Source organism: Hypanus sabinus, chromosome 2, assembly GCF_030144855.1.
Source record: "Hypanus sabinus isolate sHypSab1 chromosome 2, sHypSab1.hap1, whole genome shotgun sequence".
Taxonomy (NCBI): Eukaryota; Metazoa; Chordata; class Chondrichthyes; order Myliobatiformes; family Dasyatidae; genus Hypanus; species Hypanus sabinus.
The window spans coordinates 196,729,214-196,742,777 of record NC_082707.1 but is presented as its reverse complement, the minus strand read 5'-3'; the positions used below and the strand labels follow the sequence as shown (position 1 = coordinate 196,742,777).

General features: G+C 39.0%; 1 protein-coding gene across 7 annotated transcripts in view; it reads right to left on the bottom strand.

Moving 5' to 3' along the window:
• Positions 1 to 13,564, bottom strand: part of setd3 (SET domain containing 3, actin histidine methyltransferase) — a 167,679-nt gene that overhangs the window by 141,537 nt on the left and 12,578 nt on the right. For all 7 annotated transcript variants that reach the window (XM_059962375.1, XM_059962352.1, XM_059962356.1 and 4 more), the window contains exons 2-3: positions 3,618 to 3,727; positions 673 to 765 (exon numbers count right to left, since the gene is read on the bottom strand). In XM_059962375.1, the coding sequence (XP_059818358.1) occupies positions 673 to 765; positions 3,618 to 3,723 (199 nt within the window). In that variant the 5' untranslated portion in view covers positions 3,724 to 3,727. The remainder of the gene's footprint in view (positions 1 to 672; positions 766 to 3,617; positions 3,728 to 13,564) is intronic.

Here is a 13,564-nt window from a genome sequence, read left to right as displayed (position 1 = left end):
TATAGCCTTGGTCCAAACAGAAATAAATAAACCAAATTTCAGAGCTCAGGTGAGAGTAATAGCTTTTGAGATCAAGGCAGCATTTTTTTTTAGTGTGACTTCAGGAACTTCTGTAAAATTAATGGACCTTGGTGCTTGGTTGGGGAGTTGGCAAGAGTGAAAAATCACTGACTGAAGTTGTACCTCATACAAAAAAGATGGCTGACAAAGCCAATCATCTCTCCCCAAAAGATTGTTGTGGGAGCTGTTTAATGTAGTGCTTTAGGCTCATTCTTCCTCATCTACTTTAACTTTACTTTATTGTCACCAAACAATTGATACTAGAGCGCCGATATTTGATTTGATACCAATGATCTTCCTTTCATCACATCAGAAGTATGGGTGCTCATTAATAACTGCATATGCAAGTCATTATCAGAATTTTTCTCTACTATAATATTACAAACAATGGATCACTTAACTTTATCCAAGTCTATTCTATTTTTGACTTAATAGCTTAGCGACAGAATACAGCAAATTAAGCATCCAAATGGGTTTCCATTTTCAATCTGTTCCAATTTTAATGTTACTCGTTAATAATTGACAATGACATGGGGTCAGACAGAGTTTGAATACATGCATAGAGAAACCATTACAAATTATTACCCAAAAGAGAAAATTAGCCACACATACCTTTTTGCTTTTTACGGATTTTCTCAATTAAGCTTCGGATCTGCACATATTCTTCCCACTCCTTTCCCGGTGCAGTGGAAGGATTACTACATTCTTGAAAACAATTAAAAGGTGGAAAAGATATATTACAAAGCATATTTGGGTTAACCAAACCAGTTAAGTGTTTTACCCTGGGGGATGGCACATTGAATTAACCATTCAGCACTTCATTTTGAAACTGCCTAAACTGGGTACCACGATAGCATAGTGGATAGTGCAACACTATTACAGCTCAGGGTGTTAGAGTTCAGAGTTTAAGTTCAGTATTCTCTGATTGTATGTTCTTTCCGTTTATGTGTGGGGATTTCCTCCTACAGTCCAAAGATGTACCAGTCAGTGGGTTAATTGGTCATTGCAAATTGTCCTGTGATTAGACAAGGGTTGAATAGGCAGGCTGCTGGGTAGTGCAGCTGCTTGGGCCGGAAGGGCCTGTTCCGCAATGTGCCATTAAATTAATCAATCAATTAATTAATATCTCCTGTCGCTTCCTCTCTTTGAGAGTAAGGAGTTTATCCAGCCTCAAATGTCTGTTCATATATTATAAAAATACCCTTACTGTAGGAATAAAAATTCCCAACTTCAAGTTAGAGAACAACAACAGTTTGTACAGTAAACTAAATCACAATAGAATTTGAAGGTTGAGAGCAAGGCACATTATTCATTTAGAAGCTTCACTCAGAAACCAGCTGTAATACACCCGACCTGAGAATGCCTTGAGTCAGCAAACAGCTCCAGTATAATAAAGGATTTCTTCTTCTCATTAATGTAGCTTGTTTTGACAAACTCAATGAGATAGTACAAGGCTCAATCTTACCCATCTATGACCGCTCCCATAGTGATTTAGTTAAACCTACTCACTTGCCCCAATCTTGTATTTTCTGTAATGTTACACATAAAATCTCACTCTATAATGGTTTCTAACCACAACATAGTGCAAAACTATTCCTTACAATGGTTGTCTTTTTTTTTGCTTATCGAAGGTCCATATCCCGGGTACTCAAATCTTGCTGCCTTGGGACAGATTTCTTATTTACCCTATCATAATTTGTCAAATGGCATTTTAACCCATTCTGCCCATCTTAAAAAAAGTCGAACTCCCATTAACATTTGATTTGATCAGTTTTTTGCCTAACCAAGATGTTATTCCTAATTAATAGCCTTTCCTCCACAGACAATTCTGGTCAAGTAAAACAATGGCTCTTGAATCAGTGTCGATAACTTCACTCACCCCAACATGAAGAGTTTCCACAATCTATGTACTCACTTTCAAACACTCGTCTCATTTTCTCGATATTTATTGCTTATTTATCATTGTTTTTTTTCTTCTAGTATCTGCACTTTTTCCTTATCTTTTGCACATTGGTCATTTGTCCATCTTGTGTGTTGTTTTTCATTGATTCTGCAGTGTTTCTTGTATTTACTGCAAATGCCCACAAGAAAATGAATCTCAGGGTAGTATTTGGTGACATATATGTACTTTGATAATAAATTTACTTCGAACTTAAGGATCAGAGTCTTAGAGAAGTATAGCACCGAAACAGGCTCTTTGGCCCATTTAGTCTGTGCTGTACTACTGTCTACTCCCATCAATCTGTATGTGGACCATAGCCCTCCATACCCCGTTCATCCATGTACCTATCTAAACTTCTCCTAACATTGAAATAAAGCTTGCATGTACCACTTGTGTTGGCAGGTTGTTCCACACTCTCATGACTCTCCAAGTGATGAAGTTTCCCCTTAAGTTCCCCCTTAAACCTTTCACTCTTAACCCATGACCTCTGGTTGTAGTCCCACCCAACCTCAGTGGAGAAAGCCTGTTTGTATTTTCTCTCTCTCTCTCTCATTATTTTGCATGCCTCTATCAAATCTCATCTCAATCTTCTATATTTCATGGAATAAAGTCCTATCCTGTTCAATCATTCTTTGTAACTCAGGTCTTGCAGTCCCGGCAACATCCTTGTAAATTTTTTCTGTATGCTTTCAAACTTATTCACATCTTTCCTGTAGGTAGGTGACCGAAACTGCGCACAATACTCCAAAATTAAGTCTCACCAATGTCTTGTACAACTTCAACATAACATTCCATTTCTTGTACTCAATACATTGATTTATGAAGGCCAACGTCCCAAAAGCTTTCTTTGCAATTAGGTGACCGATTGATTCTTTCTAATTCACCACTGTCCTGAGCAGATGTTCTACTGTTTGAAAGAATTTTATTTTGTAGATTAAGAGGAGTTAGGGAACCACTCATATCCAGTTTTTGTTGCACTGTGTTGTGGTAAATCATCACTTTGCTCGTTCTATCCTCTTCAAATCAGTCTCCTATAATACTATTCACTCTGAACAATTCCAGGATTATTGAAAACTGCAAAATAGCTGGCTTAAATTAAGCTAATAAATCTCAGTGCTTTGTTAGTACATATGCTGCTCAAACCACCAGAGCATGTGATTGACTCCAGGCGAATTTATAAAGGAACTTAGCAATTGAAAATGAGGATCAAAGGTTATAGAAATATTAACAGTTTATTCAACCGAGGACAAGGGTATAATGACTTCAGAATGTGATTAGGAGGTTGGAGTCAAAATGGGTTGGGAGGTGGGGGGGGGGGGGGGGGAGAAGCAAGAGCTAAAGTCTTTGCAAGGAATTTGTTTTCTAAAAGAATTAAACTTAGTGAAGCAGATTTTCCAAAGAATATCGCATTTCCATGAACTTGAAACCACTTTGCAAATGTGATCGGAAACAAAAGGGAAAATGCCTACAACTGCAGAGATTTTGAAGATGAAATTGAGCAAAATTAAAATGAGTTGTCAATTCAATCTTATCAGCTTTTCACCATGTTGTTCAAAGTGCCTGCCTTGTGAGCGAACAAAGGACCTCACATTAAATACGTTATCAGCATACTTACTCTGTAACAATTCAGTTATTAGATTCATTACTTCCTTTGTGGAAACAGTGGCTGCGGCTCCACCTCCTCCCGATTTCTGTGTTTTCACTCTACTCTTCTTGCCCATTTTTCTGTTAGAAAATACAGATCAGAATTGCACATTAATTGAATCTACACATTGAGAAAGCCAAAGGCCAGCAATTATTAAAAGGCTTTCAAGTAACAAGTCCTCTCAGCTTTACACCAAACATTGATAATACACCCAGCAGGGTCGATTGAATTGAAGACAGTCTCTGATAATCATTAAGGGAAAAAAAAGTATGTTTTGTGTTTTAAAGAAATTAACATTAAAGGAAAATAAATTTATTGTTGCTTAATTTTTTTTTTCCCAATTGGTTCCAAAAGATTCTGATCATGGGTGCTCTAGTAGCGTAGCAGTTGGTGTGATGCTAATACAGCTTGGCGTGTCAAGAGTCTGATGCACAATTGGTAGGTTGTTGGATGTCAGGGGTCTTGGGCCAGGAAGGAGGGTGGGAGGGAGGGACAGGTAACCTCAAAAATGTTGCTTCTGCTGATAAAAGACTGGATATTCACTAGAGTATAGATTATCCGAAAAGATGAAACTTGAAACTCAACTCAAGCATCTTTCCTACTGCTGAGCTCAATAGTTAACCTATCGAACCAGCAGGAATCTTATCTCAAAATTGCATTTGTACTCGTAATACAAATATGAATTAATGTTCCTGACCCTTTAGAGCTCAAGAATACCGTGGAGGAAATTACATAAGATGCAGGATAAATAGAATCCTGAATGCATCAATAAAGAATACAAACTGGTAACAGAGTCACGGTTAGCACAACCCAATTACAGCTTGCGGCATTAGAGTTTGGAGTTCAATCTCGTACTCTCTGTAAAGAGTTTGTACCTTCTCCCCATGGAACGCATGGATTTTCTCTGGGTCCTCCGGTTTCCTCCCACAGTCCAAAGACATACTGGCTAGTAGATTAATTGATCATTATAAATTGCCCTGTGATTAAGCTAAGATTAAACTAGAGCTTGTCAGGGATAGCTGTCAGCACAGCTCAAAGGGCTGGAAAGGCCTACTCCGCGCTGTATCCCTAAAATAAAATTTTTAAAAATCTAAAAAATACTAGTAGGGAGAAATATTAAACAGTGTCAGAGAAGAACAGTGCAAAGTGTACATGTGGGTAAAAGAAAAAGGAACAATTAGAAGCATACTGTATGTTAATAATCAAAAGTAAATTTAAAACAAATGGAACATCTCAAACACTGCGAAGCTTGGAGCTGTTCTGTTTTGGAAGCAGGAATCAATGGGTTGTTAAATGGGTTGTGAGCAAGTCTAGTACTTTGTCCAAATGCCTCCTATTCTTAAGGACACAGAACAAGATGGAACAACTTCCAAAAAAAAACACTGACGAATAGTGTAACTAGGCACTTGGAACAGGGAAACACTAAATCCAGCAGTTTAACTGTGAAACAGTAAATCATTCAATATCTGATCAACTTATGCTGGTAAAAATCAAAGGTATTAAATGGACTAAAAAAACACATCTATATTAGCAGTTCCCAAAGATGAAGGCCGATGCTGCAAATAACAGCTTTTATAGCCTAGAGATGGCCTATTTCAGCACAAAGCAGTAACCATCACGGTTACTGCAGATGCCCTGGAGAGGAAAGAGAAAAATAGTTTTGAAATGACACTATTTTAGTATAAAAATGTTGCCCCCCCCCCCCAACAATTGTTACATAAAAAGAATTCTTTAGTATTAAAACTAATCTGACAGATCTCTGAGGGCGGAATCCCACTCCATGCTTGGAGTGGAACCCAAGATTACCATTAATCGTACAACTACTGTTGGTGGCAGTGTCAGTCAGTGTCATACAGGAAAAGAAAATCATGTTGCTGCTGCAGGACTAACTGTCAAATACACAACACTAACAATTTTAAATAGATGGCCAGCAAATTTTGCAATCAACACAGGAGCTGAATTACGCTATTCAGGCCTTCAAGCCTACTCTGCCATTCGATCATGGCTGATTTATTTTCCCCACTCAACCCCTTCTCCTCGCAACCTTTGACACGCTCACTAATCAAGAATTTTTAAGCTTCTGGTTTAAATATATTAAGTGCTGCAATAAAACTGAATGGGTTCCCATAATTTAAGATCAAATGATTTCTTCCAAGCAGAAGGGGCAGAGATTTTAATTTTAAAAAATAAGCCGAATGCTTATCTCAGTGCCTGTGTAAATTGGTGAAGTAACTGACCACTGAGCTTCCAATCCCAAAAATCAACATAACACTATCACCATACTTGTATAACATACTTACTGCAGTAAAATATACTGGAAGATGCCTCCAAAATTCTTGAAAGTCTATAAGGAGATACAATCAAATCCACACAAATGTTTCTGAGCAAGTTATGAAAGATTTGTATGAAGCAGGATGTTGGAATCTAATGACATTTGAAACAGAGGAGCCTAGGGGTACAAGTGTGCGGAGGGACCTTGAGGTCCAAGTCCATACTGCAGCTTACCTGATAGTGGCTGCACAGGTTCACGGGTGGTAAAGGTGGCACACGGCATGCTTGCCTTTATTAGTCGAGGTGACGAGTTCAAGAAGGACCTCACGCACCCCTCATACAAACTCTTCTCCCTCCTGCCGTCTGGGAAAAGGCACCGAAGCATTCGGGCTCTCTCGACCAGACTATGTAACAGTTTCTTCCCCCAAGCTATCAGACTCCTCAATACCCAGAGCCTGGACTGACACCTTACTGCCCTATTGTCCTATTATTATTTATTGTAATGCCTGCACTGTTTTGTGCACTTTATGCAGTCCTGGGTAGGTCTGTAGTCTAGCATAGTTGTGTTTTTTTTTTACGTAGTTCAGTCTAGTTTTTGTACTGTATCATGTAACACCATGGTCCTGAAAAGCATTGTCTCATTTTACTATGTACTGTACACAGCAGTTATGGTCGAAATGACAATAAAAATGACTTGACTTGAAGAGTCAGGAAGTTATGTTGCATCTTTATAAAACTCTAGTTAGTATTCTGGCATTTTGGTCACCCATTATAGGATGCTGAGGCTTTAGAGAAGATGCTGCCTGGATTAGAGGACATCTGCTATAAGCAGACTTGCATTGTTTTCTCTGGAGTGGGGGAGCACGAGGGAAAATCTAATAGAGGTTTATATGATTATGAGAGGAAAAGATAAAGTAGACAGCCAGTATCTTTTTCCCAGATTTGAAATGTCTAATGCCAGAGGACATGCATTTAAACTGAGGGGGCAAGTTATATATATGCACATAAATATATATACAAATACCTGCATTAATTGAAAGCATAATTCTCCCATTCACAAATTTTGTATATTTAAGCAGATGAGTAACGAAGTTGCAAAGTCCAACCTCCCTGCCCAAAATTGCTTTCAAAGTCCTTTACTTCCACTATTACACAAGTTTTCCATTCTTTCAAACTTGTTTGCTTTTGCCAGATTAAATGCATTACTGATTTAGATAATGAATTAAATCCTTTCACAAACTTTTAACAGCATCTTCCTTGGCTGTCTCACTCACTTTGGTACTATTCTCTGGTATATACACTGAAGATCAAGAAATTTAAATTACATCCGACCATAAGAATTTTTCCATCAGTAATTATGTGCTTGGATCTGATCATAAATTTTAATTGCTTAAATTTACTTTAATCATACAATGTACTGTAAATCAGAAAAGAAATCTTGACAGCCAGAGAAAAAAGCTGAATCATTTGCAGGCTGCAACCAATCTTGGCACCCCAATCAAAACTTACATTTTTAAAGATGGTTGAGAGTTGGAGTCACTGAAGAGCAAAAATCTGGACTGTTACTACAGTGCTAGAGAAGAAGTCATGCACTACTAAATATAGTTTTGATGTTTGGAGGACTTTTCTAATAGCAGGAGCATCTAGGACCAGAGGGCCCCACAGCCTCAGAATACAAGGACATCACGAGGAGGAATTTCCTTAGCCAGCAGGTGGTGAATCTGTACAATTTATTGCCCAGATGGTTGTGGAGGCCAAGTCATTGGACATACTTAAAGCAGTGGTTATTGATTCGTAAGGGAATCAAAGGTTAAGGGAAGAAGGCAGGAAAATGGGGTTGAGAAGGACAATAAATAGCCAAATTTGCTCACGTGTCCTATGGTCATATTTGTTTTCTTTCAAATGAGAGGATTCATGGAGGCTCAATATTCATTTTCAGGAGAATATGAAGCTCCAAGAGCATCATTTTGAAAACTGAGGGTGTTACTCCTATTGTTCCAGCAAGTACTTACCTCCCAACCAATATCCACCAGAAGATCTGATCATGACCAGATTTCTCTTTGTGAGAACTTGCTTGTGCACAGATTGACTACTGCAGCAGTGATTTGGAAGTAGTTAACTGACTTCTTTGTTTGAATTCTAGAAGTTGCAAAGGTACCATGCAAATTTAAATGTTCGTATGTACATTTGCTCAGCGGCTGAGGTCCAAGCTATCAATTTCATTGAAACATGCTAAATAAAGGGCCTTGCACTGAACATCCACGGATTTCTTTTAGAGCCAGAAAAATGAATAGAATTTAACCAAATGGTCAATAGAACTTAAACTGCATTTCAGAAAAAAATGAGAGAAAATGCCATACATATATACAGAAAGGTGATGAAAAGGGCCAGTTATATCATAAAGGATCCCATCCACCCTGCTCATAGACTGTTTGTCCCATTCCTATCAGGGAGAAGGCTATGTAGCATCCACACCAAGAATGCCAGACTGAAAAAGAGTTACTTTCTCCAAGCAGTAAGGGTGATAAACAACACAACCTACTAACTCCATCACTACTATATTATTTTCCAACATCACCTTTATGTACAGCCTAGCATCACTTTATTGACATACAATCAATGTATACAAGCTATCTTATGTATTAACATGTGTGTTTTATTATTAGTGATCTTTATCTTTTGTGGGTTTTTGCACTGCATTGGATCTGCAGTTACAATTATTTCATTCTCCTTTACACTTGTGTACGGAAATGACAATAAAGAATCTTGAAAATAGCTTATCAGATTGCCAAACAAGGCCCATGCCCTTGCCAAGCATCACCTATTTCACCTTGAATAGAAGTTGAAAATCCAGTATGGATCTCATCACTCACCTTTGATCCCACAGAACTGAACAGGAAATTAGATATTTTTGATCCCAAAGGACTACTGAAGATTGCATAGAATTCTGGTCACATTACAGAAGGATATGACTGAACCAGAGGATACAGTACAGATTTACAAAAGTACTGCCAGTTAGAGAAGTTGAGTCATGTCAAAAGAAAAATGACTGAATTGGGGACTTCTCTTTTAGAAAAGGGGAAGTGTAAAGTTATTTACTTAATTACTTAACTTTGTCACCAAACAATTGACACTAGAGCATACAATCATCACAGCAATATTACACTCAACGCTTCGCGCTCCCTGAAGTACAAATTGAAGTAAGTATAATAAAAATTTTAAATATAAATCATAGTTAGAAAATAGAAAGTACAGTAGTGCAAGTCAGGTCCAGATATTTGGAAGGTACGGCCCAGATCTGAGTCAGGATCTGTTCAGCGGTCCTATCACAGTTGGAAAGAAGCTGTTCCCAAATCTGGCCATATGAATCTTCATGCTCCTGAACCTTCTCCTGGAGGGAGGAGGGACAAAAAGTGTACTGGCTGGGTGGGTCATGTCCTTGATTATCCTGGCAGCACTGCTCCGACAGCGTGCGGTGTAAAGTGAGTCCAAGGATGGAAGATTGGTTTGTGTGATGTGCAGGGCTATGTTCACGATCTTCTGCAGCTTCTTCTGGTCTTGGACAGGACAACTTCCATACCAGGTTGTGATGCACCCTAGAAGAATGCTTTCTACGGTGCATCTATAAAAATTAGTGAGGTTTTAAGATTTAACTGAGATGGATAAAGTTATGACAGTTACAGGATGGATTTCCTTTAACGGCGGGATCACCATCAAGAGTACAGTTCCAAAGTAATTGAAGAGTGAAGCAGAGTTGAGGAATAGCTTTTCTAAAACCAAAGGTGTAGTGACTAAGCTTGACAGGATGGTGGAAGAGAAATCCTCAACATTTTTAAAAAGTACTTCATTTACCATCAACTACAAAGCTATACACTGAGGCAGTCAATTTTGTCCAAATAGTTTGACTGGCGTGATTATAATAGATTGCCTCATGATGATTCCTTCTGTGACGTACATTTCATTAGTTCCCTAGCTTCCTTTTTATGACCATCTTTAAAGGGGACGATTTGATCAAATAGATTTTGATCATTCCATGCAGCGATTGCCTGTTATTTTGTCAAGAAAATTATAACCTTGCAAAGTACTTCCAGATGTTTTTGTAGTTAAAACTATCAAACAAGTACAAAATTCTGTCTCACTGTTTGATCACACACAAGCTCAGGAAGTACAATCAGGTTGACACAAGACAATGTCAGACTTTCCAGTGGAGTGTGGAAACCTATTTTAAAGCACAATTTTGCCCCTAGGCACAGAAAAGACAATAATTTGCTGCTGGATATGGCTACACTTGTATTGTGGGATAAACTTTAACAAAACTGTAGAAAAATGAATGCTTACTGTATATTAGTGATGATAATATGCTAAGGTTAGTAGGAATATTCAATCCTGAACAATAGAAAGAAAATAAACTACATAAATTAACAGTTGCGTCTTAAAAAGCTGCTAGCATTGCTTTTCAGTACACCTGGAGTGTTCTATTGTGGAGAGTAAGTATGTTCAAACATGTTCAATATTTCTTCAAAGACATTTTTCAAACTTCTGCTTCAATTTAATGCCGTGCAGGAAATTTTAAGCTTGCTTCCCCAATGTTGGCCTGTGGACCCCAGGTTGGGAATCCCTGGATAGTAAATTAGCTGATGAAAGGTCAGTGACATTAGGGCACTAAATATGACAAAACAAATCACCAAATATTTCAAGGTTCAAGATTGTTTACTGTCATTCTTCAGTACACAAGTCTACAGATGAATGAAACGATTCAGATTCAATGCAGGGCTGAAAAAATAAGCAAATCATATAAAACTTAATGTACAATTAACTGTTGAGTGTGGCTGCATATGCACAAGATCAGCTTATATACGGACTTATTGTATGTAAATATAGTGCAGGAGCATCTGAACACAAGATGACTGACGGGAAATGATAAAGTGGCAAAGACCATAAGACTAACAGACAGGAGCAGAATTAGGCCATTCCACCATGAGCGATTTATTTTCCCTCTCAACACCATTCAGAATCAGAATCAGGTTTATTATCACCGGCACGTGATGTGAAATTTGTTAACTTAGCAGCAGCAGTCCAATGAAATACATAATATAGAAAAAATAATAAATGAAATAAATATAAGTAAATCAATTACAGTATACATATATTGAATAGACTAAAAAATAACATACAAAAAACAAATACTGTACATTAAAAAATAAGTGAGGTAGTGTCCAAGGGCTCAATAGCCATTTAGGAATCAGATGGCAGAGGGAAAAAAGCTGTTCCTGAATCGCTGAGTGTGTGCCTTCAGGCTTCTGTACCTCCTACCTGATGGTAACAGTGAGAAAAGGGCATGCCCTGGGTGCTGGAGGTCCTTAATAATGGACGCCGCCTTTCTGAGACACTGCTTCCTGAAGATGCCCTGGGTACTTTCTAGGCTTGTACCCAAGATGGAGCTGACTAGACTTACAAACCTCTGCAGCTTCTTTTGGTCCTGTGTAGTAGCCCCTCCATATCAGGCAGTGATGCAGCATGTCAGAATGCTCTCCACAGTACATCTATGGAAGTTTTTAGTGTATTTGTTGACATGTCAAATCTTTTCAAACTCCTAATAAAGTTTAGCCACTGTCTTGTCTTCTTTATAACTACATCGATATGTTAGAACCAGGTTACATCCTCAGAGATCTTGACACCCAGGAACTTGAAACTGCTCACTCTCTCCACTTCTGATCCCCATAACCTTTTCGCCGTAACATAGGACGCCTATCTATATGTGCCATGATGTTCAGGATTTGCTGATGATCACTTTCTAATATATCAGGAGCATCTTAACCACATTTGCTTTCTTTTCAAAGTGTGGTCCTGAACATAAACCCCCTATTCATCAAAGACCCCCACCACCCAGGCCATGCTCTCTTACCAATAGACAATAGGTGCAGAAGTAGACCATTTGGCCCTTCGAACCTGCACCACCATTCTGAGATCATGGCTGATTATCTACTATCATTACCCGGTTCCTGCCCTGCCCCATATCCCTTGATTCCCCTAACCACAAGATACCTATCTAGCTCCTTCTTGAAAGCATCCAGAGAACTGGCCTCCACTGCCTTCAGAGGCAGTGCATTCCACACCCCCACAACTTTCTGGGAGAAGAAGTTTTTCCTTAAGTCTGTCCTAAATTACCTACCCCTTATTCTCAAACCATGCCTTCTGGTACTGGACTCTCCCAGCATCTGGAACATAGTTCCTGCCTCCATCTTGTCCAATCCCTTAATAATCTTATATGTTGCAATCAGATCCCCTCTCAATCTCCTTAATTCCAGCGTGTACAAGCCCAGTCTCTCTAACCTCTCTGCGTAAGACAGTCCGGACATCCCAGGAATTAACCATGTGAATCTACGCTGCACTTCCTCTACAGCCAGGATGTCCTTCCTTAACCCTGGAGACCAAAACTGTACACAATACTCCAGGTGTGGTCTCACCAGGGCCCTGTACAAATGCAAAAGGATTTCCTTGCTCTTGTACTCAATTCCCTTTGTAATAAAGGCCAACATTCCATTAGCCTTCTTCACTGCCAGCTGCACTTGCTCATTCACTTTCAGTGACTGATGAACAAGGACTCCCAGATCTCTTTGTATTTCTCCCTTACCCAACTCTACACCATTCAGATAATAATCTGCCTTTCTGTTCTTACTCCCAAAGTGGATAAGCTCACACTTATTCACATTAAACGTCATCTGCCAAGTATCTGCCCACTCACCCAGCCTATCCAAGACACCCTGAATTCTCCTAACATCCTCATCACATGTCACACTGCCACCCAGCTTAGTATCATCAGCAAACTTGCTGATGTTATTCTCAATGCCTTCATCTAAATCATTGATGTAAATCGTAAACAGCTGTGGTCCCAATATCGAGCCCCGTGTCACCCCACTAGTCACCACCTGCCATTCCGAGAAACACCCATTCACCGTTATCCTTTGCTTTCTATCTGCCAACCAGTTTTCTATCCATGTCAATATCTTCTTCCCAATGCCATGAGCTCTGATTTTACCCACCAATCTCCTATGTGGGACCTTATCAAATGCCTTCTGAAAATCGAGGTACACTACATCCACTGGATCTCCCTTGTCTAACTTATGCTGCCATCGGGCAGGGGATTCAGGAATCTTAGGTCCCACACCACCAGGTTCAAGAACAGTTGTTATCCTTCATCCATCAGGCTCCTGAATAAGCATGGATAACTTCAATCAACACTGAACTAATTCCACAACCTATGGACTCACTTTCACAGGCTCTACAACTCGTCTTCTCCGTATCATTTATGTACTTATTATCTTTTTTTTTGTATTTGCAGTTTGCCTTCTTTTGCACAGTGGTTGTTTGTTTTTGTGTGTTGTTTTTTCCCCATTCATGGTGTTGTATTTCTTTAATCTACTACAAATGCCTACAAGAAAACGAAGCTCAGGGTGGTGCGTGGTAACAATATACGTATTTTGATAATACATTTATTTTGAACAATCTCCTGCCAAAGAATAGCAGATTATTTCAGATTAACGGAGAGATGATGCTGGAACCTGGAGCAACAATCTTCTGGAGGAACTCATCGGGCTTGCGGGTGGTGAGGGAAAGAGCTCCCAAGATACAACACTAGAGGTTAC